At 53.8% G+C, this 23,614-nt stretch overlaps 2 protein-coding genes across 2 annotated transcripts in view; both read left to right on the top strand.

Annotated features, from left to right (window-relative positions):
* The first annotated feature begins 9,960 nt into the window (after positions 1-9,960).
* PGC (progastricsin) lies at positions 9,961-16,827 on the top strand. The gene is made up of 9 exons (XM_024557757.3): positions 9,961-10,119; positions 11,444-11,594; positions 11,989-12,106; positions 12,905-13,023; positions 13,423-13,622; positions 14,417-14,539; positions 14,827-14,974; positions 15,723-15,821; positions 16,535-16,827. The coding sequence occupies exons 1-9, from the start codon at positions 10,061-10,063 to the stop codon at positions 16,685-16,687; spliced, it is 1,170 nt and encodes a 389-aa protein (XP_024413525.2). The 5' UTR covers positions 9,961-10,060; the 3' UTR covers positions 16,688-16,827.
* A 1,350-nt stretch (positions 16,828-18,177) lies between these two features.
* Positions 18,178-23,614, top strand: part of TFEB (transcription factor EB) — a 44,388-nt gene continuing 38,951 nt past the window's right edge. The window contains exon 1 of the mRNA XM_024557758.3: positions 18,178-18,442. The gene's annotated coding sequence lies outside the window, so the exon portion shown is untranslated. The remainder of the gene's footprint in view (positions 18,443-23,614) is intronic.

Here is a 23,614-nt window from a genome sequence, read left to right as displayed (position 1 = left end):
AGTTGTCCAAGGGGATCCTTACGCTATCCTCATTTTTTTTTAAATTCTTTTTTCTTCTGCTGTTCTGATTGGTTATTTTGTTTTGTTTTGGTTTTTTGCTTCCCTAGGTTCCAAATGGCTGGTTTGATTCTTAGCTTTATCCACTCTACTGTTTATTTCCTATAAATTGTTCTTTATTTCAATTAGTTATCCTTTGTTTCTGACTGGATCTTTTTCATGCTTTTGAGGTCCTCACTAAGTTCCTTGAGCATCCTTATAACCAGTGTTTCGAACTCTGCATCTGATAGATTGCTTGTCCCCATTTTGTTCAGTTCTCTTTCTGGAGTTTTGTTCTGTTCTTTCATTTGAGCCATGTTTCTTTGTCTCTTCATTTTGGCAGCCTCCCTGTGGTTGTTTCTATGTGTTAGGTAGAACTACTATGTCTCCCAGGCTTGACAGAGTGGCCTAATGTAGTAGGTGTCCTGTAGGGTCCAGTATCACAGCCTCCCTTATCACCCAAGCTGGGTACTCGAGGTGTGTCCACAGTGTGGGCTGTATATACCTTCCTCTTGTAGGTGAGCCTTGATTGCTGTTGGCCCATCCAAGATCAGCCACCACCTGTGTTCTGTCCGGGCTCACACAGTCTAAGCTACAAAGCAGTCTACAGATGACTGCTACTTGTGCTGGGCTTGGAGGTGCCCAGGAGAGTTGAAGGTGTGTACCAAGGCCAGCTGCTGACAGTGCCAGGCCTGGGGTAACTTAGTGACAGGTACAGGGCTGGCTAAAGCCAGGTGCTCTTTGTTTGAGAGAATTTAGGAAAATCTGAAGCATGGGCCAAGATAAGAGATTTGTATGGAAAAGCCACTGGAAATAGCTTGGGTGGGACTGAAAGTTGGGTGGGGCAGGACCTCAGGGAATTACCAGGGTGGGGCAAACAGTGTGAGCCAGGTTGATGGAGTCTCAGAAATGGTGCCTGGCTGCCAGCTCTATGGCTCTGTGGGGGGAGGGATCAGAAAAGGAACAATGGCCTCTGCTAGCACTTCTGTCTGGGAGAAAGCTGTCCCCCAGCTCTTGCCCTGATGCCAGACAATTCTGGCATCCTTGTATGTCCCTGATGCCTTTCAATCTGCTGTCCTGGTGCTGGAGCTCGGAGGGAGGGAGTCTGAGTAAGTCTGTGCACAGACCCTTCAAGAGGAACTGTAACTGGGCAGCATGGGGTTCGGCCACTTGTTGCCATGTATATACATAACATGAAGACTTGTGGGGAAGGAGGTAGGTTTTTATTAACAGGGTTCCCAATTTGAGGGGGCTGGGAGCATTCCTGCTCTGAGCTGACCAAGCCAACCTCTCCTGCAAATCACAGAAAACCAGCTACCCCCAGGAAGATTAATGTCCAAATCCATGTCCCAAAGCTCCCCATTATTGCTTATCTGTAGCCCAAGTTGTTACTCGAATAGGTCTCCAGCTCCACAGCCCCAAGCTCTCTTTCTCTCTGGTACCACAGTTGCCATTGCCTTGCAGCAGCTCTCTGTCCGTCAGGGTCTGGGGTGCACTCCCAGATCACTCCAGATGGTAATGCAGGGGAAGCCTCATCTGCAAGGAGCTTCCCAGCTTAAGACTCCACGCGCCGTTCACAGGGCGAGAGAGTGGATGCAGTCCAGGACCTGAGTGCTGGGCTGCCCTGGGTCATAGCATCCCAAGGGCTGGAGAGGCACACATCCCAGTGTGGGACCCTGCCTCTAGGAGCTGGCTTCCAACCACGCAGGGCCTAAGCCCTGGGTGGTCCAGGCATCTGCTGCTGCTGCCCATGCAGGGCAAAGCAAGAGTACCAAAAGGCCAAGTGGCCAAGATGTCAAGAGACCAAGAGAGTGAGCCTTTGCCTGCCTTCTCTTTAAAAGTCCTCTGCTGAAATCCCATGTGCCCCCAGAAGCCAGTGGGAGTGTCCGCCTTTTCAGCCAGTGAGGGCCAGTGTAAGCCATGTTTGCCTTTGCCCCTCTCCCAGCTGCCATGTTGCGTAAGGGGCCATTTCTTGAATCACACATGTTCCATATGAGCTCCCTCCTGCTGAGTCATGAGCTGCCTGTCTGCCTCTGGCAATCTCCCTCTTCCAGCAGCCCCTCCCTTCACAGGGCGGGCAAGCCATTTTTAATCTTCAATTTTGCCTTGAGGTTTTCGCCCCACCCCCTGCCTTCTCTCAGTAATTTGACCTGACCCCTATGTTACAGAACTGCCTGGGATTCCAGCAGCTTCTGTCCTCCACAGCCTCAATCCACGCTGGCTTTCACAGCCAGAAGTTATGGGGACTTCTCTTCCTGCCACTGGAACCCCAGGCTGGGGGGTGTGGTATGAGGCTGAGACCCCTCGCTCTTGAGATGTGCCTCCCGATTGTTATCCACCACACGTGGGTGTGGGACCACCCGTGATGTGGATCCCAGCCCACAGGATCCTGTGTTGTGGCAGTAATAGACAAATACATGCGCACTACAGAAATCCTGTGGAGAAAAAGGGATGATATGGCCACTCTCTAAGTGAGAGAGGGCGAGAGGGCTAGAGAGAGCCCAAGAGAGAGCCAACCCCCACCTGGACAGGCTTTTATTGTTTTTCTGGACACATTACACCGAGGATGGTCTTCATTTACTATGCACAGGTTCACCACAGGTGATTACCTTTTAAGGACAACAAAGGACAGAATACTGCTAATTACTTCAGAGAGAAGGATGTTACAGCTCAAGGGGGAAACTGCTCACACTCCATACTTGGGTGGTTTAGCACAGACTTTAGGAAGATAAAGATATTCAGTAAACATTTGCTGCCTCAATTCAGGGTGAGGGAGTTTTAGTGAAAGCAAGTCTCATAGCAGCCTAGGTACAATGCAGGCCTGATTTCCCACGGGAGAACCTATCCATGGACGTGGGTCTTGCCGGCCAACCTCGCTCCTCACTGGCTTTTCCAAGTGGGGGCTGAGCCACATTTCCCACACTTGGAACGGTTCCCCACACACCCATTCAGAGATTTCTTCTTTAATTCCGTAGTTTTGGGACTTCCATTCAGCTCAACTTCTGATGGTTCTGAATGATGGTTGTTCTGTAGTTTAGTTGTAATTTTGATGTGGTTGTGTGAGGAGGTGAGCAGTATTTACCTACACCACCATCTTGACCAGAAGTCTCTTTATAAAACTTTTAAAGTTTAAGGCACATGCTGAAAGGTGCGCATACCGTGAGTACACAGTTCACTGCCTTCTCACAGACCCATGTCACCAGAACTCAGGTTAAGAAACAGAACGTTATCAATGCTCCCCACAGGTGCTTTTCCCTCTTTAACCCCTGCCTCCAGCCCCTGTCCAGCTGCACAGTATTCTGACTTAGCTGCTACTCCTGGAGAGCTTGCTACATGCTAGCACTTTCATAATCATGGCGCCTCGTTGAATTATTACAGCAGCCCTGAGGGGAAGATTATTATCCCCATTTTACAGCCAGGGAAACTCAGGCTCAGGGAAGGTAAGTGAATTGTCGGGGTCAAAGCGTCAATAAGTGGTGGAGAGTGGTTGTCTAAAGTCAAATGCATGCCACACACACCACCACATTCTTTAATATGTATGGAGAGGGTGGGTGAGAAGGTAGGGTTGGGTCCATGTATCATCAGAAGTAAATGTGCATGGACATCTTTGAGATTATTTGCCCAGAAACATACCTTACTTCCTCTGGGGACTTCTATATATACTCTTCAAAATGCTTCCTGAGGAAGCCACCAAGTTCTTACAGGGCCACAGCTGATTGGTTCAGGAGAGGGCACTTGACCAATCAGAGAGCTTTTCTGGGAATGTTGGTTTCATTCTTTCTCTGGAAATGTGAAACTTAGCTTCTGGTGATCAGATACATGGAGAAAGCCAGCCGAGAGAGACAGAGAGAGAGAGAGAGAGAGAACACCCATATATCCAAAGTATCCCCTTTCTACTTCAGCCACATAGACAAATTATTGTTTTTAAGCAAAGGGGTGTTAATCAATAAGCCAGAGAAAAAACCAATGTCTATTTACTCATTTATACACACAGAGATCAATTTCCAGCTGTTTGAGATACAGACGGATAAAATGGATTCCTCTGTTGAATGGGGAGAAGGGAACATGTTTTGTGGGGTTTTTTTGAGGGCTGCCCAATTAAACAAACATAAAGTGTCCTGCCTGGCACACCTTCAATGATGGGTGGGATGTTTCAGCAGGAGAGGAAGAGTTTGTTTTAAAAACCCTGAACCCAGCTTTTCCTTATAGTAGATTTCTAATTAATAAACATCAAAGGAATGATGGAAATAGGAAGGCACCATTAGGCAAACACCACCAAAATAACTGTTGCAGGCAAGGACCAGTAACAGATGTTAAAGTTAGCGGGCAGAAGGATGATGAGTCATCTCCGAGTGTCTCTCCAGAGGACACTTATTAATTATCCAGGGAAAGATAGTAACTGTGCAGTTGAGAAACCTGGTAGACCTCGCTTAACCAAGCTGTTCAGGTTCAGTCCCCAGGAAGAAGACATCACGTACCTCCTGAAACACGTGCTGAGTAGCGCATATCACCTCTGTCCCCAAATGCATGCCCTCAATCTCATGATGAGGAAACCATCAGAAAACCTAAATTGAGGGATATTCTACAAAATAAACGATCAGTCATTTTTAGAAGTAGCGAGGTCATAAAAGACGTAGAAAAACAAAGAAACTGTCACATATTAGACGAGACTAAGAAGACGTGAAAACTAAATGCAGCATGAGAACCTAGAGTGGATCCTGAATCAGAAAGGGGCATTAGCGGGAAAACTGATGAAATTCAAATAAGGCCTACAGGTTGGTTACTAGTATTAGATCAGGGTTGGCTTTCAGGGTGTGACCGATCATTGTACTACGGTTATGATGTAAGATGTTAACATTAGGGGGTTCTGGATGAAAGGTATACAGGAACTCTCTGTATTATGTTTGCAACTTTTCTGTAAGTCAAAAATTATATCAGCATAAAAAGGGAAGACCCTGGCCAAGGTGGTTCAGTTGGTTAGAGCATCATCCCGACACGCCAAGGTTGTGGGTTCGATCTCCAGTCAGGGCACATACGAAAATCAACCACTGTATGCAGAAGTAAGTGGAACAACAAATCAACGTCTCTTTCTCTCTCTTAAATCAATAAATATAATTTTTAAACATTTAAAAAGATTTTATTTATTTATTTTTAGAGAGGAGGAGGGAGGGAAAAAGAGAGTGAGAGAAACATCAGTGTGTGGTTGCCTCTCACACGCCCCCTACTGGGGGCCTGGCTCACAGAACAGGTGTGTGCTCTGACTGGGAATTGAACTGGCGACCTTTCGGTTCACAGTCTGGGACTCAATCCATTGAGCCACACCAGCCAGGGCCAATAAATAAAATTTTTAAAAAGAAAAAAAAAAGAAAGCATAAATTCTTGAACTTGGGAAAAAATAAACTCAGGGCCAGTATGTCCTCAATAGATTAGGTGTAAGTATAAAACACATAGAAAATTTAAGGAGAAAACTATAAAACCAAGATAACAGCTGAAGCTGTAACTAAAATTCACATAGACAGCTGCCAAAGACAAAGTTTGCAGAGTACCTGTCTCTAGAACTGAGGTCTTTTTTTAAAAATTGAGTTTACTGGGGTGGCATTGGTGAATAAAATCGTATAGGTTGAAGTCCTGATTGGGTACCTCAGTTGGTTAGAGCATCGTCCTGATATGCTAAGGTTGCAGGTTCGATTCCCTGGTCAGGGTGCACACAAGAATCAACCAATGAGTGCGTGGATGGGCAGAACTACAAATTGGTGTTTCTTTCTCTCTCCCCTCCCCCTCTCTCTAAAATCAATAGATAAATTTTTAAAAATTATGTAGGTTTCAGGTATACAATTCTACAATATATTATTTGTATATTGTACTGCATGTTTACCACCCCAAGTCAAGTGTTCTTCACGCTGAGGTCTTTTAGCTCTGTGAGTGACCCCTATTTCAGGGGTTGTAATACACAGAGAAACTCAGATCCTTGGCTCAATCTTACACCTGCTGCAAGAGACCCCTCTCCCAATATTCCTCAGAAGGTACTCCTTTAGCCTCTGCTTGAATGACTCTGATAATGAGAAGCTCACTACTCACTTCCTCTGGATGACTTTTAGTTTGTGAGCTCAAGAGCTATTGATAGTAGTGAGAAATTGGAACTAACCCAGATAATTAGGGTTAAGCAATCCTAGCTACCATGATGATAGAGCACTGTACAGCCACTGAAAGTGATAAGAATGGAGCTTATCTTAATGCATGGAAATGTGTATGTAGTAATCTTAAGTGACAAGCACATTTACACACTGATTACATCTATGTTAAAACCAAAGTGTGCACAGTAAGAACTAGAAGATAATTTAGAATGGTACAAATAGTTCTAGTTTCAACTTGCCTTGATTTTTCTAAAAGGTGGTATATGTATACAATCCTAAGTACAATTTAGAATCCAGAATTTTTTTTTTTTTTTTAAAAACCCTCCATTGAAGGGCTAGGGAATGTCATTTCAAGATTGACTGAGAATGTCTGCATGGAGCAGTAGATTGAAAAGGATCCTAAGGCCATGTCTCAGCACTATGGGAAAGAGTGCTAGGTTTGATTAGTGATGTCTGCCACGGGTGAAGGACTACCAGTGGCAGTGTGCATGCTATGTAGTTGCCACCTCTTCTTGAGACATTCTCGGCAATGAGTGTCACTTTTGCAGACACTCTGAAAGACGAACGAGCTGTTTATGGAACCATGTGCAGGAAGAGGCCTGCTCTTTCAGCTACAAGTGGTAGGATTTGGGCAAGTCACTGGGATATAAGATGGTATGAAATAAATCCCATAAGGGAAGGGAAAGCAATGTCCTCCACAGTTGGGGTCAGTTTGAGAGTAGGAGGGCATAGTACAGAGACTGTGACATTTGTAGCAAGTCTTGAAGGATGAGAAGGTCTCACAGGAGGAGAGGCTTGGGAAGGCTGTTCCAGATGGCGAGCACAGCATAGGTAAAGGGATGGAGGTTGAAAAATAGTGGGTCTCCTCGAAAGGAAACAAAGAGGTCACAGTGAGTATTTGCAGGTTAGATACAGAAGATGGGAATGGAAACATAGGAAGGGACCAGACTGAGCGTGTCACGAAGCCCGGGATGATGACTGGATTTTATTTGGTTAGCCACTGGGAGGACTCTGATGAGTTTTGAGGCAGGTGGTGCTTAGAAGGAGATGCAATAAAGCCAGAGGGTGATGAGAAAATACCTCTTTCCTGGGAGACTATCACTCTGTAGAGGGTCCCAGGGCCTGGATTTTAACAAGACCCCTTGGAGCGTGGGGTGGAAATCCAAGCGCTGGGGTAATGGGGTGCAGGAGTATAACCAAGATTCATGGGGAACAACCCCATGGGCTCCACATACTGATCAGGATTTCCTGAGCTCGGGGCCAGGCCCAGGGAGGTGGAAGGTGCAGGCTCTGCCCTCTGGGAGCTTTCAGTCTATGGAAGGAGGAAACACACCAGGGAGCAAGTGGAGGCTGATCCTAGACAGCATGAGATCCGGTCCCCAGGGGGCAGCACGGTTGGGTGTGCAGTGTTTAAGGGTAGAAAACAAACTTGGGTCCTGACTGGTGTGGCTCAGTTGGCTGGGTGTCATCCCAAAAAACAAAACGTCACTGGTTCGATTCCGGGTCAGGGTATAGGCCTGGGTTGTAGGTTCAGTCCCCAGTTAGGGTGCATAGGAGAGGCAACCAATTGATGTTTCTCTCATGTGGATGTTTCTCTCCCTCTCCATCTGCCTTCCCTTCTTCTAAAAATAAATAAATAAAATCTTTTAAAAAAAGAAAATGAACTTGGGTGGGAACCAATGCATCATGCCTCCTGGGGCTCCTGTCCTTGGTAGGGGGTGACCCTGGATGACTTCCAAGGTGTCCTGAGACTCTGCACATCCCTGGTTCTAGGAGGGGAGGCCCTGAAGGATGGGCAGAATTTGGACACGCAGAAGGGAAAGAAGTGAGCTTTCCAGGAAGGGGGCTGGGCGGTGGAGGGGCAGGCCAGGGCAGACTAGGATTAGGGATGTCTGGGGGTGCTGCGGGGGCTGACTGAGCTGTCAGGTCAGGTTGGGTAGGCAGGGGCTGCAGACCCCCAAGGCCCAGTAGACAAGCAGGATGCCCGGCCTGACACAGTAAGCCAGGGATGCTCAGGAGGGACGTGGTGCCACGGGGGGCTGGGGAAGTTTGGCCTGGCAGCCATCAGACCCCCTAGGGTCCTACCCAATAAGGTAAGGTCCCTGGAAGCCCATGCTGGGGCACCCGGTAGGCCTTGCAAGACATGGGGGATCCCGTGGACTCTGCTGTATTCAGAGGATGTGGCCAGATTCCAAGGATCCTATGACTTTCTTTTGCCTTCACTTCCAAATCTGCAGATCCCCGGCCCCTGGGAAGGCATTCAACCCCAGAGTCCATTGTGTCCCTGGGAACTACAAGGAGGAATGGGAGATGATCTGGCCTTGAGACACAATCAGGCAGGTACCTCCCTGTCCAGGCCAGGCCTGGGCAGACCTCTGATGTCTTCCCTCCTTCCCCTCCCCAATCACAGGGCTAGGGGAGGCTCCAGGGCTCTGGCTGGGCAGTGCTGATGGTGGCCAGAGTGGAAAATCCCCCACTGGCTGGGTTATACTGGTGTTTGGCAGGCCCAGTCTTGGCCTTCTGCCTGGGGCTTGAGGGCCTAACAAATCTGTTTGGAGCCCTGAGTGTGGGGTACCAGGTGGCAGAGAGGGTATTGGCATGGGAGCTTTTTTTCCACTCACCCAAAGATGGGAAGCTCTCCTGGGCCAGGTTAATGTGCTGGGCCAGCTCCAGGTCACCTTAAGCAATGAGAAGCCTGTAGCTGGGAAGCAGGTAGGGCCTGGAGATGAGGGACAGAGGCGCAGGATAGACCAGATCTGGGGGCAGGACAAAGGGCTGACAAGGGCTTGGGAGGAGAGTGACAGGGGACACAAGCATTTCAGGAAAACCAAAATCAGAGGCGGAGCTGCGGTGGGGCTGGAGAAGAGAGACAGTGACAGAAAGAAGCAAGAGCCAGCCACGTCCCCTCTCTCCGTGTCCCTGCCCTAAGCCTCCTGTTGTCCCAGACTCGCATAAGGGCACGGCCAGAATCCAGTTCAGCTTTCCCAACAAGTGTGTCATGAGAACTTGGTGAATGGTAACAAGAATTTCTCCAAATGCCCCATTTGACCTTGAAAGCCTCCAGAGCTGCCCCGAAGAGCTCTGATTTCAGCCACTGGCATCCCACCCCGCCACCGGCGTCAGTGCCACCGATGCCACCATCATTACCACGAGGACCACGCTCACCACCACTATGAGCATCACCACCATCCTGGTCACTGACCCCATCATCCCCCAGCACCCCTAACTGCAGCCCCCCACCCCAACGGCTTGGGGTGCTGGGAGCCAGGACTTGAGTCAGACCTCCAAGCCTATCACCCATAAACCAACAGGTCTCAACAATTGTGGCCTAAGGAGACAATTAGCAACGCCTGGAGACATCTGGGGGGCTGCCGCTGGCATCCCGTGGGCACAGGCCATGGACGTTGCTAAACAACCTGCAGTGCGCAGGGCACTGCCCACAACAAAGAGTTATGTATTCTAAAATGTCAGAAGTGCTGAGGATGGGAAACGCACCTCCAGGGCCTAGGCCCCCACTTGGGCTGCCTTTCTCTGGCCCTCGTGCCCAAATGCCCACATCACGCCTCTCATTCTTGGGCAAGAAGTAACCTTTGCCACCTCAACTTTGTTCTTTCTTATCGCTCGTGCCTCCTGGCCTCCCTACTTGTACCGAAAAGTCAATACGATGAAAAGCCCTTTGTGGCCACCCTCGAGAGGGAAAACACACGGAAACTACTGATACACGGAGCACGGGCCACGGCAGGGGTTGAGGTCATGCTTGCCCAGGGCAGGGCGGCAGGGACTGTTCTGGATGCTGGGGGTATAAAGGATGGAGGGCTCACACTTTCACTCACCTGCAAGTGTCCAGCTCGGAGTGGCCTTTGCTCTGTGGCCCGTCGGGAATCGGCATCATGAAGTGGATGGTGGTGGTCCTGCTCTGTCTCCAGCTCCTGGAGGCGAAGGTGGTCAAGTGAGTTTGGGGCCTGGTGGCGGGTGCGGGAGCCTGGGCAGGAGACTGCAGCCCTGCGAGGGGTGGCCTGGTGGTGGGGGGTACCCCACCTGCCTCTGCTCCAGAATTTCTGCCAGGGGCAGGACAGCATCCCTGAGCGGGTAGGACAGGAATTACAGGTGGCAGGGGACACCGTTTCTGCCCCCCGGGGAAACATCCAGTCACAGGGAGAAAGGATGGACCCAAAACAGAGAAGAGGGGTGTCTGCTGCTCCAACAGACCCTGAGTGGCAGCTGTGGCTCCCTCTCACAGAAAAGAACAGTTATCTCTGGGTAGGGAGACATTTGCTAAACATTTGGCAGATGATACAATCACTAAGCAGCAACATCAGTAATGTAGTCTCTACGTGCTGAGACGTCAGGAGAAAGGGGGTGAGGGTCAGGGCTCACAGGACACCCAGAGGGCTGGAGCAGCCACATCTCAGCTCTCAGAGTGATCCCCTACATGGAGAGATGGATCATCTTAGAAACTCCTTGTAACATGAAATTCTGTAGCAGTGGTTAGAAAAGCTTGCTGTGAATAGCTCAGCGTGAAGGTCCCCCACCCCGCTCCAAGCAGGAGTGGGGTAACCCAGGGTGATAGGGGCAGAAACCCCTAATTCTTAAGCCCCAATTCCAGAGCTGACCTGGGCTCCAAACCATGCAGGCCTATTTCCCCATGGTTCCTGCATCCAAGAAGAGCAGTAACTGGCCCCACCAGATATTTAGCAGCAGAGGCAGAACTGGGACCCTGCCTTCCAAGTCCCAGTCTAGCCCTGCTCCCCTGCACCCACAATCTGCCACAGTCAGCTGGTGCCGGGTGCCTGTCGGCCACCACAGGAGAGGACTCTCCTTGGGATGAAGTCTGTCATCTCTAAAACCTTGTAAAAATGCCCATATTCTGCAAAGGGTAATGCCTGAAGTCCCTCACCTCTTCCTGGAAAGGAACACATAGGATATTCGAGAGCAGAGGGCCAGGGTGGGATGAGGACCCTTGAGATGGGGAGGGAGCATCATGGGTGAAGGAAATTGTTTCCTGAAACTTGGAGCAAGTCCTGAAAAGACTTTCGAAAGAAAGGGACAGAGAGGGGAAGAAAGAGAAAGGCAGAGGGATTAAGAGACAGAGAGAGACAGAGAGAAACAAGCAGAGAAAGGAGAAACCACAAACACAAGTGACAGACACAGGGTGCAGAGTGGCGGGGAGGATGAGGCCCACAGTTAGAGAGACAGGGAAGGAGACTGCGGCTACCGATCGGAGGTGCTGTAGGAGAGGGAGGACCTTGCCCTGACGCACAGACCTCCTGCAGAATCCCCCTGAAGAAATTCAAGTCCGTCCGCGAAACCATGAAGGAGAAGGGCTTACTGGAGGAGTTCCTGAAGACCCACAAGTACGACCCTGTTCAGAAGTACCATTTTAGTGACTTCAGCGTGGCCCGTGAGCCCATGGCCTACATGGATGTGAGTCCTGACCCTCCCAGGGGTAGCCCTCTCCCTGCTGCCAAAGGCTAAAAGCCCAGGCAGGGAGCTGCACCCTTCCACCCCACCCACCCCCAACTCCTGCTCCCTTCTCTCAGACCTGCCAGCCTGGACCCCATTCCTCAGACAGAGCATGGGAGGGGGCTTGGCTGACTTGGCAGCTCAGCCACGAGACCTCTGCAGCCGCCCTGGGCAGGCACAGGCTGAGGGGCTGTGGGCTCTGGGCAAGTGTGAAGGGAAGGCTCAGGGCCCTGCTTCTGGTAGGGGCTGTAGGGCAGGAGCTGGCCCGTCCTCTGCTCTGCCCATGGGGGATGCCTGGGGATGCTGGGGGGGATGCTGGGTGGAGCTAACAGCCTGCTCCACCACCCCACCCCAGGCTTCCTACTTCGGTGAGATCAGCATCGGGACCCCGCCTCAGAACTTCCTGGTTCTTTTTGATACCGGCTCTTCCAACCTGTGGGTGCCCTCTGTGTACTGCCAGAGCCAGGCCTGCAGTGAGTGCTGGGCTGGGCAGGGAGGGCGGTGGGCAGGGGAGGGCACTGACACCCTCGGGGGAAGGGCAGTCTTCACAGGGATTGCTGGGGGGAGATCCGGTCCTGGAGAGGACCAGGGACTTGTCCAGGGTCACATGGCATGTCCAAGCCAGAGGGAGGCAGCTGGTCCTGGGACTGGCACCTCTGCCTTGCCTTCCCTGCTCACCAATACCTATTCCTTCATCGGCTGCCGCCCACTCCACTCTGCTCCATTCATTACTAAGTTCTCACTGAGTGTCTGCAGGGCACGTGGGAAGATGTAGGCCCCGCCCTGCAGACATATTTGGAGACAGATGATGTTCACTCTCTTAAGGCTGCCCTGGTCTCTGTCAGAGCCTTGAGGTTTGGGTCCTCACACCTGTAGTCCAGAGGGTCTCCCCTTGGCCCCACCCTAGATGATCTCAGGACCTTGGAGTGGCTAGCTTCTTGGCCTGGTGAGGGTTGGGGAAAGCAAGGGTCCTGGAGAGTCATTTATCAGCACTCACTGTGTGCCCGTTGACCTGCTGGGGCCGGGGAGACAGAGATGGATCTGTGCGACCAGCCCACAGGGAGATCACAGCCCTAGGGCTCCCCAGAGTCTGTAGGTCAGAGGCCAAGGCTGGCCAGTCCCATGGGCCTTTGAAAGCTGGGGACCTGGGCTGGCCACCCCGTGACGGGTGGCAGGGTATGTTGAGGCCACAGGATGTGAACACAGGCCTAAGAGCCAGGGCAGCCCCCCATGCCCCAGCCTGACGTCCGGAATCCTCCTGCTCCCTGCAGCTGGACACAACCGCTTCGACCCCAGGCGGTCCTCCACCTACTCCACCCACGGGCAGACCTTCTCCCTGCAGTACGGCAGTGGCAGCCTCACTGGCTTCTTTGGCTACGACACTATGACGGTGAGTGATGCTGCTGCCGTTCCCACCCAGGACGTGGGCTCTAACCTCACAGGCCTCGGAGACCCTGAACAATCTGGAAAACACCTCGTGCTCCACTGCACAGGACAGGAAATCAGCACAGTCAGGGCCCATTCGTTCACTCATTGAACCTTCAGCAAGGGCCATTGCGGGCAGGACACTGAGGACACCATGATGAATGGGATGACCTGGCCCTTGGGACAGGGGTGCTGGTGGTCAGGGAAGGCCATCCAGAAAAGAAGGTGGCTCTTGCAAGACCTGTCAAGGAGGAAGGAAGACAGGTGGAGGATGAAGAATGAGTCTTGAGGGGTCTCTGGGGATGTCTGGGAGGGAGTAGGTAGAGTTACACTTGTCACCTTGTATGCTCTGTGTCCCCTCCAGGTCCAGAGTATCCAGGTCCCCAACCAGGAGTTCGGCCTGAGTGAGAATGAGCCGGGTACCAATTTCGTCTACGCTCAGTTTGACGGCATCATGGGCATGGCCTACCCAGCCCTGGCCACGGGTGGGGCGACCACGGCCCTGCAGGGCATGCTGCAGAAGGGTGCCCTCACCAGCCCGGTCTTCAGCTTCTACCTCAGCAAGTGAGGAATGGCCCGGGGGTCCCCAGGTCCCAGCCCCTCCCCGCTTCCTTCATCCTGGACAACTGAGGCTCCATCCTTTGGGATCTGGAGGCCTCCCAGCAGGCACTTGGCCCCAGCCACTCTGTTCCAGGGCCCTTCCTCCCAGGCTGCTGACTGCTCCCCCATCCCTGCCTCTGTCCCCAGCCCACTCCCCCCAGCACTGCTCCCTCTTCTGGCCCAGCTTGCTTTGAGTATTGCTGCTGATTCTTAACACCTCTTGGGTTTACCTCCTGCCCAGATCCCCAGTTAGCTCATTTCCTTCTGACCCAATGCTTACTACCTGGACACCTCTTTTGTATTGCGATCTATCGCTTCGTCTCCTTTGATCTGTTGTTCTTGCTAGGTCCTGGAATAACAGCCAGGCCCAGATTCTGGTCAAGGTCCACCATTAACTCCTAACAAGCGGTTATCCTCACCACAAACACCAGCAAACACAATTATTTCTGTGGGTGGGCCTGGGAGACAGGAGGTGGGAGGGGGTGTGAGGCTTGGAATGGACTTTTCTTCTTTCCCCTGAGGATTAGCCAACCACCTTGTAGAGAGAGCATCTCCCATCTGGAGCTTAAAAACTGGAATCAGACTTTCAACCATATTACCTACCCTGTTACTAATGTTGCTGATTTATTTCCTCCATTTACAATGATCCTGAGTTTAGCCTTTAGGAGCTTCCCCCAGTTCCACACTCAAGTTCAGCTACCAGGGAAGTCCCTTCTCACAGCCACTCCCTGACTCACCTTTCCCTTTGCCTCCTGCAGCCAGCAGGGTTCTCAGAATGGAGGGGCAGTCGTCTTCGGGGGTGTGGACAACAGCTTGTACAGGGGGCAGATCCACTGGGCTCCAGTCACCCATGAGCTCTACTGGCAGATTGGCGTCGAGGAGTAAGTCTTGGCGGGGCCTGGGGTTGTGGGCACTTCCTTGGAGCCAGGCCATGAAGTACCTGGCTTCATGTCACACACACAGCCAGGTATCGCCGAGGGGCTGGGACAGAGCACCCCCTACCCTCTTCAGGCCTGCCCTCATAAAGCCACAGCTACCCTCTGCTAGAGTTTCAAGGTCCAGCTCAGCCTGCAGAAAAGGGATTGGAGGCGGACAACAGAGGAAGGGGAAAGCCCATCCCCAGCTGACCTGAGCTGGGGGTGCCAAAGCTGCTCATCTCACCGTTCAGGTTCCTCATTGACGGCAAGGCCTCCGGCTGGTGCTCCCAGGGCTGCCAGGCCATCGTGGACACAGGCACTTCTCTGCTCACCATGCCCCAGCAGTACGTGAGCACCCTTCTGCAGGCCACGGGGGCCCAGGAGGACCAGTATGGACAGGTGTGTCTGCTGGAGGCGTTGCTGGCCTCTCCTGGGAGCCCAGAAATAGTCTGACTCTTGGCCTCCATACTTCAAGCTTCCCAAGGCACTGGACGTGTGGGCCCTTGGGATGACTGGGGTGGGGGTCTGGAGCCTGATTCAGGGGTGCAGGTACTTGTGCTGAGGAGCTGTGAGGAGGTTCCTTCTAGGCAGAACTTTTTCTGAGCCTCAGCTCCTCAGAGGAAACAGTTTGAACAACTGCTGGACTTTGAAGTAAGAGAGAAATAACTGGAAAGGGGGGCCAAGCTGGTGAGCGACAGGGAATAACTTTTTAATCCCCCTGTCCCCGACCTCCATGGGGCCAGGCCCTCTGCTCCTCCTCTCCCCTGAGCCCAGCTAGCCTAAATAATGCATTCCCACTGCCTTTGCGGGACCGATGAGCTACTCCTTCCACAGCCCTGTGTATTTTCAAAAGACAGCAGCAGAGATGGGGCACAGATTCAACCTGCCAATGGTGGAGGGCAGGGGTTCGGGCAAAAGTAAGGGTTTTTTTGGGGGGGGATGCTCAGGTCTCCCTAAACCTGTCCCCTGCATGTGAGCACACACGTAGTCCCAGCAGTGCTTACACAGGACTTTCCTTGAGTGGCGCCACCTCCGTCCAAAAGCAGGCTTGGGGCTCAGCCTGGGGCCAGAGGGGCTGAGGTGATAAGTTGGTAGCTACTCTTGGGTGGGCAATGAGACCACCTGGGTCCTGTTCCTCTCTCTGCAGTTTCTTGTGAACTGTAATGACATCCAGAACCTGCCCACCTTCACCTTCATCATCAACGGGGTGCATTTCCCTCTGCCGCCCTCCTCCTACATCCTCAACGTAAGTCTTGGTCCCCACAGGCTGAGCGAGCAGGGGCATGATCAGGGTGGGAGGGAGGCGTGAGGAGCCAGAAACGCTCCGTCTACTTACCTTGTGCCATTTCCCGACTTCCTGTGGCACTGATTTAGTTTCCCCACTCATCGATTCTAAACGCCCTCCTCTGGACCCAGGCTGTGAAGAGTGTCATCTATTATTCATTCTTGTTATTAATTAGTGGGGAGAGGCACTGGGCTCTTTGTTGTGCACTTAGCAAGGTCAGCCACTGCACAAAGCCCTTTGTCTACACTGTCCCACTTAATTGTCCCAACACTCAATGAGATAGATACTAATTTCTATTTTACAAGTGAACACTTGGAGGTTCCGGGTGGTTGGGTAACTCACTCAAGGCTACGCAGCTAGTCAGGGTGAAACTAAGGTTTGGATCCAAGTTGGTCTGCCTCAAAGGCTTGACCACCAGGCTGACCCGCTCTAAATGGGGAGCAGGAGGGAGATGAGGTGGGCGGAGGACACAAAGAGAAGAGTCCCTGCAGAGGGTCACTGCAGACTGTATTCCTCCCCTCCAGAAATTCCTCCCACCGGCCTCTGCGCTGGCAGCTCAGTTGGCCCAAGCCCTCCGGGACAGACACCCCGGCTCACTAATTTCTGCACGTGCACCCCATGCCTTGTCCAGGTGTGAGCAAAATGAATGAGTGCTGTGCTTTTGTCTCGTGCAGGACAATGGCTACTGCATCATGGGGGTCCAGCCCACCTACCTGCCCTCCCAGGACGGCCAGCCCCTCTGGATCCTCGGGGACGTCTTCCTCAGGTCCTACTATTCCGTCTACGACATGGGCAACAACAGGGTGGGCTTCGCCACTGCCGCCTAGACTCAGTGCCTGGATGCCCGGGCTCCCTTCTTCCTCTCAGCCCCCCACCTTGCAGGGGCTTCTCTCTGTGCTTCTCCTCTGGATTCAGGCTTTCTTTTCTGGACTCTGGACTTTTTCTAATGATAAATAGTTCTTCTCCATGTTGGTCAGCCTGTTGTTTTATAGAGGGCAGCTGTAGCCTGTAAGGCCGCTCCTGGTCTCGGGGAGTGGGGAGTGAGATTTGCTTCTGCTGATTTCGGGGGTGAATTTGCATCTGCTGAACCAGGTTGTCCCTTAGTTGCTTTGCGGTTTCTGGGTGGGTCACTGGGATTCTAAGAGAAATGGAGCATAAGGTAGGGCTTGGGGATGGACCCTATACGTCTCACAGCTCCTTTCTAGAGAGGGAAGACAGTGGTAGTGGCATCAAAGGGAAAAGGGGCCCTACTCTGACAACCTGAAATGCTCTGCTGATGTACTGATAACTTGCCAAACTAGCACCAGGTTTACTTCATGCATGTCCACACACATGTCTACTGGCAGTGTGGCTAGGGGGTCAAATGAATCCCAAACGCACCTCCTTATGTGGGACCATGTTTGCACTAGGAGCTGCCTGAGGCATCCCAGGTGCTGAGGATGCCTATGTGTGTGCGTTTGTAAGTCACAGGTCCTCTAAGGAGGAGGCTGATGCCACCAGAACCTATTTCCGGGAGAGTTTCTGAAGGTCTGAGCTGAGTTAAGCCGAACATATTTTCACCCAGACACCTCTCTGTCCCAGGGCCTGTATTTGAGCAAGGGCTGGCCCTCAACAGTGGACGAGAAGATGATGGCCCAGCACCCTGTAACGTTCAACAGGGGAAGGGGACATGAATGATCAGAATATTTCTGATTTTGATAGTGGTGGGGGTTACCAGCAAGCTCCGACTGATGAGACCCAGGTAGGGAGGAGCCATAAGCGCAAAACTCATAATGGGGGGGAGGGGAGCGCCATCCCACAGTCGCATTTCTTTTATCTTGTCCCTCGCCAGGCTGACCCCAACCTTGCCCCTTATGCCAAGGGACAGAGCTAAAAGTGCAGGCCTATTACCCCATTGCACATCAGGTGGGAGACTGAGGTTGCCACCCAGGAGTTACTAGGACAACAGCACACCACCTGGGGCCCTACATCTTTCCCAGACTCTGGGAAAGATCCCAGCATGCTTGCATGTTTCTCCTTGGGGTCAGACAGGCCACAGGGTGTATTAGTGATGAGCTCTGGTTCGGGACATCACTGACTGAGAAGAGAAAGAAAACTTGCAGAAAAAGAAGAAACGAAGTGGCATAAAGTTCCAAGTTAAACGCCAAGTCCCTGTAGACAGCCTTGGGCCCACAGAGAGGGACTACAAATCCCCGCGTGCCAGGGAGAGCTGCAGCAAAGACTACGTTTCCCAGCGGGCGCGGCGGCAGGCCGACGGGGGGCGGGGCTGGGCGGGGCCGCGGGGCGGGTGCTGCCCTCTGCCGGGCGCCTCGGGAAGTGCGTGCGGAGTGACAGCGGGAGCCGGGGCGCCGGGCGCGGGGCTCGGTGACAGCGGAGGCGGCGGCCGCTGGCTAGACGTAGGGAGCGGCGGCGGCGCCGACAGCAGCGGGAAGGGCGGACAGGGCGGGCCTTCCTTGGGGTGCCGAGCCGGAGGAACTCGGGAGGGGGCGGCAAGCGCAGCTTGCGGGCCGGACACCTGAACTTGGGACAAGTTGCCGGAGCCCCGGGGCGCGGGCGGCGGACGGATTGACCTTCAGAGCTAGGTGAGCGGATCCGGGGGGCAAGGGGGACGCGGAGGGCCCGGAACTCCTGGCCCAGACTCCCCCGCCCCTATCTCCTGGGTCCGGGAGACAGGTGGGTGGGTGAGGTGCGGGCTAGAGAGGGGAGCAAGACCGTGTGCGCCACGCCGCCGCTGGCCCCGCTGTCCGTCTAGCCCGGGACGCCCGGCGCGTGGCCAGAGCCGCGTTGGCCGCCGTTCCCGGGAACCGGTGCGGCCCCTCCCTTCAGGCCCGGGCCGGGGGCGGCTTCTCTGCGACCTTATGTAACCAGGCGGGAGGGGCCGGGGCGGGCATGGGCCTTCCCGGCCCGGGAGCAGAGAGCCGAAGGGGCGGGAGGCGTGGGAGTGAACTTGCAAGAAGTTTGAGGGACGTGTGGGCCCCGCGCCCACTTCTTCTCCCCCGGACGCGGTGGGGCGGGTGGTACGGGGGAGGGCGCCGGAGGTAGGGGAGGTGTGCGGGGGCCGAGCCGGGCCGGGCCAGGCCCTGCCGGGGTGGTCCGGGGGAGTGGGAGGGCCGGAGCGGCGCCACGCCCCGGGGGCTGGGCTGTGGAGGGCGGGGGGTGGGGACGGGTGGAAGTACCATCCTTCCCTCCCTGCCCGTCCCTTCCTCCCCCTTCGTCTCTTGAAGAAGCCGCCCCTGCTCACGTCCCCCGGTATCCCCGAGCGCTGTCTTTTTCTCCCCCTTGCATTATTCCACGACCTTAGGAACCCCAACCCCAGAGCTTACCTTCCGTGCACCCGTCTTTCTGTTTTATCGGGAGTTCCCAGTCCTCTGCCCATTCCCCGAGAACCATACCCCTCCACCCGCCCCTACACACCTTGGTGGCCCCGAATCCCGGAAAACACGCCCCCTCCCCCCTATTTCTTGAGGTCTCACGGCCCAACCCAGGCTGTCCCGCCCCCCAAGCCAGTGCTCACACTTCACCCTCCCCGTACTCCGGACGACTACTCCGCCGGTGCGCGTGCACTTACCTCCTGGAAGGGAGCGGGCTGATGCCAGCTCGGTTCCCGCCCCTCGGCCCCCTCCGAGTTCGGGTTCTGGTTTCACGCACGGCTGCTCCGAGCTGCTTCGGGTTGCGAGAGCAGGTTCGCGCCGCAGCCGCCTGGCGCACCCCAGCCTCGCGCCCAGGGGGAGAGAGGGCGGTGCCCGCGCTGCCCAGGGCTCCCCCTTTCTGGTTCCCTGCCAGCCCCTCACCACGGAGTCCTTGCCGGATCCCCCGTCCGCTCCAGCCTGTCTGTTCTGGGGACGGTTTGGGGTGGGCAGTTTCTAGACAAAACTTGAGCGCAATGCTTTGGCTTCGCGTTCGTTCCCTGGGGAAATGCCAGTTAATTACCTCTGAGCCTCCACTCCTACCCAGCTGAGTGAGGGGTTGCTTAGTGGAGCAGAGAGGGGAACGAGGCTAATGCAGCCTCCCCCCCCACCCTGCCCCCGTGACACTTCTGGGATGTGGACTCAGGCCCTTGCACTTGATCTGGCCGAGATTCCGTCGGCTCAAGACCGTCTTTCCTCTAGGGTGGCTAGATGCCCGTGTGCTCAGATCAGAATGCAGCTCTTGGCTCCTTGGCCTGTTCGCTCCGAGGCCTTCTCTGTGGCCAGTCTGGCAGACAGCTCCTAGACCCTGCCCTCAGTGCGATCATTCTGGGGAAGAGACAGCAACAAAGTTAACGGGAGTCTGTAGAGGCACGGGAAAGGGAACGGCCGGAGACTTGAGAGTCCAGTCTGGGAGTTTGTTGGTATGCTGGTACTGTGCCTCAGTTTGCCTAGCCTTGGGAAAAATAGCGACTGACTTGGCCCCTTTCTTTCTGGCTCCTGGGACAGGAGAGTGGGGACCAGAGTGCAAACGAAAGGCTGTTTCAGGTGGCTCTATGGTCTTGTTTTCCTGGAGGGGGCCGGTGTTGCGGACAGTGGACAAGGCCTGTTACAGCTGCGGTGCTGTTTTGCCTTCACTCAGCTCGTTGAGGTGCAGCTAAATGGAAACCCAAGTCTCCTGGTTCTGGGTCCCACAGAAGGGGTGCAGGGTTTGGGGCAGGGGGCATCTCCTCAGGTGAGCACCGAATCCAGGGAGAGCCAGGTGGGCTTCTGAGGGCTGATGGCCTGGTGACTACCAGTCAGAGGTGAGCAGGGGCTGGGCCAGGGCAGGCAGGTAGGGCCCTGGAAGAGTGGAGATGTGCAGTGTCCATCCCCATTGCCTGTCAGGACCCCCTTTCAGTCTCTCTGCTGGAAAGTAGGTAGGAGGGGCCTCCCACCCCTCAGGACTAGCTGCCCTTTGAGGGTCTGGCTTCTGGCCCTGGTCCCTCCTGGGGCTCTGTTTATGGCTGATTGCATCACTAGCCAGAGTTTATAGAGTTCCTTAGCACCTGCCCCCACAGGGAGTGGCCCAGCCACCCGCTGGTGTCTGTCTCTTCCTTTCCAAAGTCAGCTCGGTTTCTGCTGGCAGCAGGGGTTTCCCCAGCCACAGCTGGTATGATAGCCAGGTTAGGCCTTTGTCCTGTGGGTGGAGGGCAGTGAGCACTCGGGGCCCCGCTTGGGGCCGCCCTGGAGATGACCGTGGACATTGAGTTGGCTTCTTGCAATACAGAAGGAGAGAGCTTAGGCTTTCCAGAGCTCTCTGAACTGTCCCTGTCCCAGGATGCAGCATATATGTATATGATGTGTGTATCCCCACCTGAAAAGAGGGACATAAAAATGGACACACCTCATGGGTTATTGTGAGGATTCAGGCAGGAGCTGTGCCTGGTACATGGTGAGTCCATTGTGTTGCTCTGGGTGTCCAAGTGGGGTGTGTGTGATTGATGGGGGTTTGTGTGTGTGACTATGAGATTATAGGCATCTGTGTGAATTGTGTGTATGGGTGTCTATGGGAGTGTAACAGTAACACAATATTATATTAATGGAATAGTCTCTTTATGTTATGATAGAACAATATTGTAAAAAAACAGTCTCCTGAAGTCACACAGCCTAGAAGTGGTAGGGATTCTAACCAAGGCCCAAATGACTCCAAAACCTATGTTCTCCATACCTAAAGAGCGCTTCAGGGTTTCCAGGAGTTTTCTCTTAAGATGTGGGTGTGTGGTGGTCTGGGAACGTTCTTTCCCCCACTCAGGCCTACTGCTCGGGGCAGGGGTTGTGGGGGTGGGGCAGTGAGAACTTGATGAGGCCCCTGCCCCAGGACCACACCTGTCTCTTGGCCCCTTCTCTGAGCTGCTGTCACAGGTGATCAGAGGACCCCTGCTGGACTGGCCTGGCTTCAGACCAGGCTTCCTGGGTCTTCCTGGAAACCACACACATTACCTTCCAGTGAGGCCTGAGCTCAGAGGCACTTGTTTAATCAGATGTAGAGGAAAGGCTGTGGGGGCTGTGGGGTGACGACGAGAGCAGTGGAAGTCATGGGCACCCAGGAGACCCCACCCTGCCTCTGGCAGGCTGTGTGACTGGGGCAGGTTCCTGCTCCTCCCAGGCTCCGTTTCCCTCTCTGTGAACCTAACTCACCTGTGCAAACCTCCTAGCAACCCCTGGCAGAGGCACCAGAATAGGAGAGGCTTCAGAAAGGGAAGGGTGTGCAGGGGGACGTGAGGGACTGCTGAAGTCCACTCAGTAGAGCTTTGGCGAAGGGCTGGCCCTGGTGGAGTGACCAGCCAGTGTCTCTTGGGACATGGCCATGGCTACCATGTAATGAGCCCTGGGCTAAATGTAACCTAGGCAGGGGGTCGTTGAGAGCATGGACTATGGGGTCAGGCTTCCTGGCTCAGAATCCCAGCTCTGCCCCTTACTAGCTGTGTGACCCTGAGCAAGCTGCATAACTGCACTGGGCCTCCATTTCTACACTAAAGAGTGAGGATTATGGTAGCACCTACCTAATAGCGCTGCAGCGAGCGCTAAGTATGTGCGTGCACGCTGCATGTGCGGGCCTCAGCACTGTGCCCGAAAGTGTTAGTTATCATCATCATCAACTCTTACAACTCACTTATTTCTTTTATGAGTTTTTAAAAGATTTTATTTATTTTTACAGAGAGGGAGAGAAACATCAATGTGTGGTTGCCTCTCACGCGCCCCACCCCCACACCCTGGGGACCTGGCCTGTAACCAGGCATGTGCCCTGACTGGGAATCGAACCAGCAACCCTTTGGTTCGTAGGCCAGCACTGAGCCACACCAGCCAGGGCTAACTCACTTATTTCTTTATTTCTCATTTTCAAGTGAGGAAATAGAAGCATAGAGAGCTCTAGGGAAGAAATAAAGACCTATGGGCTGCAAATAGCACCCTGTGCATCTAACATCTGCAAATGAAATGCCTTACACTGCTTTGCAGACTCTATGGCCACAGTCCCCACCACTCCCTGTTGCTCCACACCAAGCCTGGTCTCCACATGTAGCGGGAGAGCATAGGGGACTTGGCAATGCCTGCAGCATCCCCACCACCCCTGTTCTGCCTGTCCCTTGGGACTCCTTGCATGGCATCTGGCCTGGCCACTTACTACCCACTCCTGAGCCGTGGTTCTCCCCTGTGCTCCTGCTGCCTGCCCCTCCTCTGCTCTGACCAGAGACACAGATTCCCTTGGCTGCCATGCCACTGAAGACAGAGCTACAATCCCGGCGATAGAGCAGGATCTGGTACTTAGCATGCCCGTAGGAAGTGCTTTGCTATGGGGCGGTGGGTGAGAGCAGAGGGCGGCTCAGAGGGGCAGAAGCAAGAAGCACAGTCACTACCAGGTTTATTTCCTGGCCCTTAAGTGTGGGCATGAGGAGGAGGAGAAATGAGGTCTGGCTGTCCCACTGCGGTCCAGCTTCCTTGGGCAACCTCCTTGTGTTTCCACCCAGAGGAAGTCCCAACGTAAAATGCGATGCCATGGGGATTAATCCAGGAATCCAGACAGGCTCTCCAGAAACCCATGGCCCATATTCCTTTCTTCCAGCCCTTGTTCATGCTGGTTCCCTCTGCTGGCACCCTGGCCCCTGCTGCCTTCCTATCCAAGCCCTCTGCCTCAAGGCACACCTTCCCAGGAGACCCAGGGGACTGCTCCGTCTGACTGCAGCCCTGGCTGGATATCACAGTTGCCTGGGAGCTCTTACCAAATACCATTGCGTCTGCGTCTTGGGGGAGGGGCCTAGGCATTAATATTTTTAAAAAACTCCTCCAAATGATTCTGATGCTTTTTCT

This window comes from Desmodus rotundus, chromosome 11, assembly GCF_022682495.2.
Source record: "Desmodus rotundus isolate HL8 chromosome 11, HLdesRot8A.1, whole genome shotgun sequence".
NCBI lineage: Eukaryota > Metazoa > Chordata > Mammalia > Chiroptera > Phyllostomidae > Desmodus > Desmodus rotundus.
The sequence above is the reverse complement of the archived record's forward strand: the minus strand, read 5'-3'. Positions and strand labels throughout refer to the sequence as shown.

Bases quoted from the DNA above. Each gene is read 5' to 3' on its own strand.
- PGC (XM_024557757.3), top strand. From the start codon at position 10,061: ATGAAGTGGATGGTGGTGGTCCTGCTCTGTCTCCAGCTCCTGGAGGCG. The intron at 11,595-11,988 runs GTGAGTCCTGAC...ACCCCACCCCAG, and splicing joins AGCCCATGGCCTACATGGAT to GCTTCCTACTTCGGTGAGAT. The intron at 14,975-15,722 runs GTGTGTCTGCTG...CTCTCTCTGCAG, and splicing joins AGGAGGACCAGTATGGACAG to TTTCTTGTGAACTGTAATGA.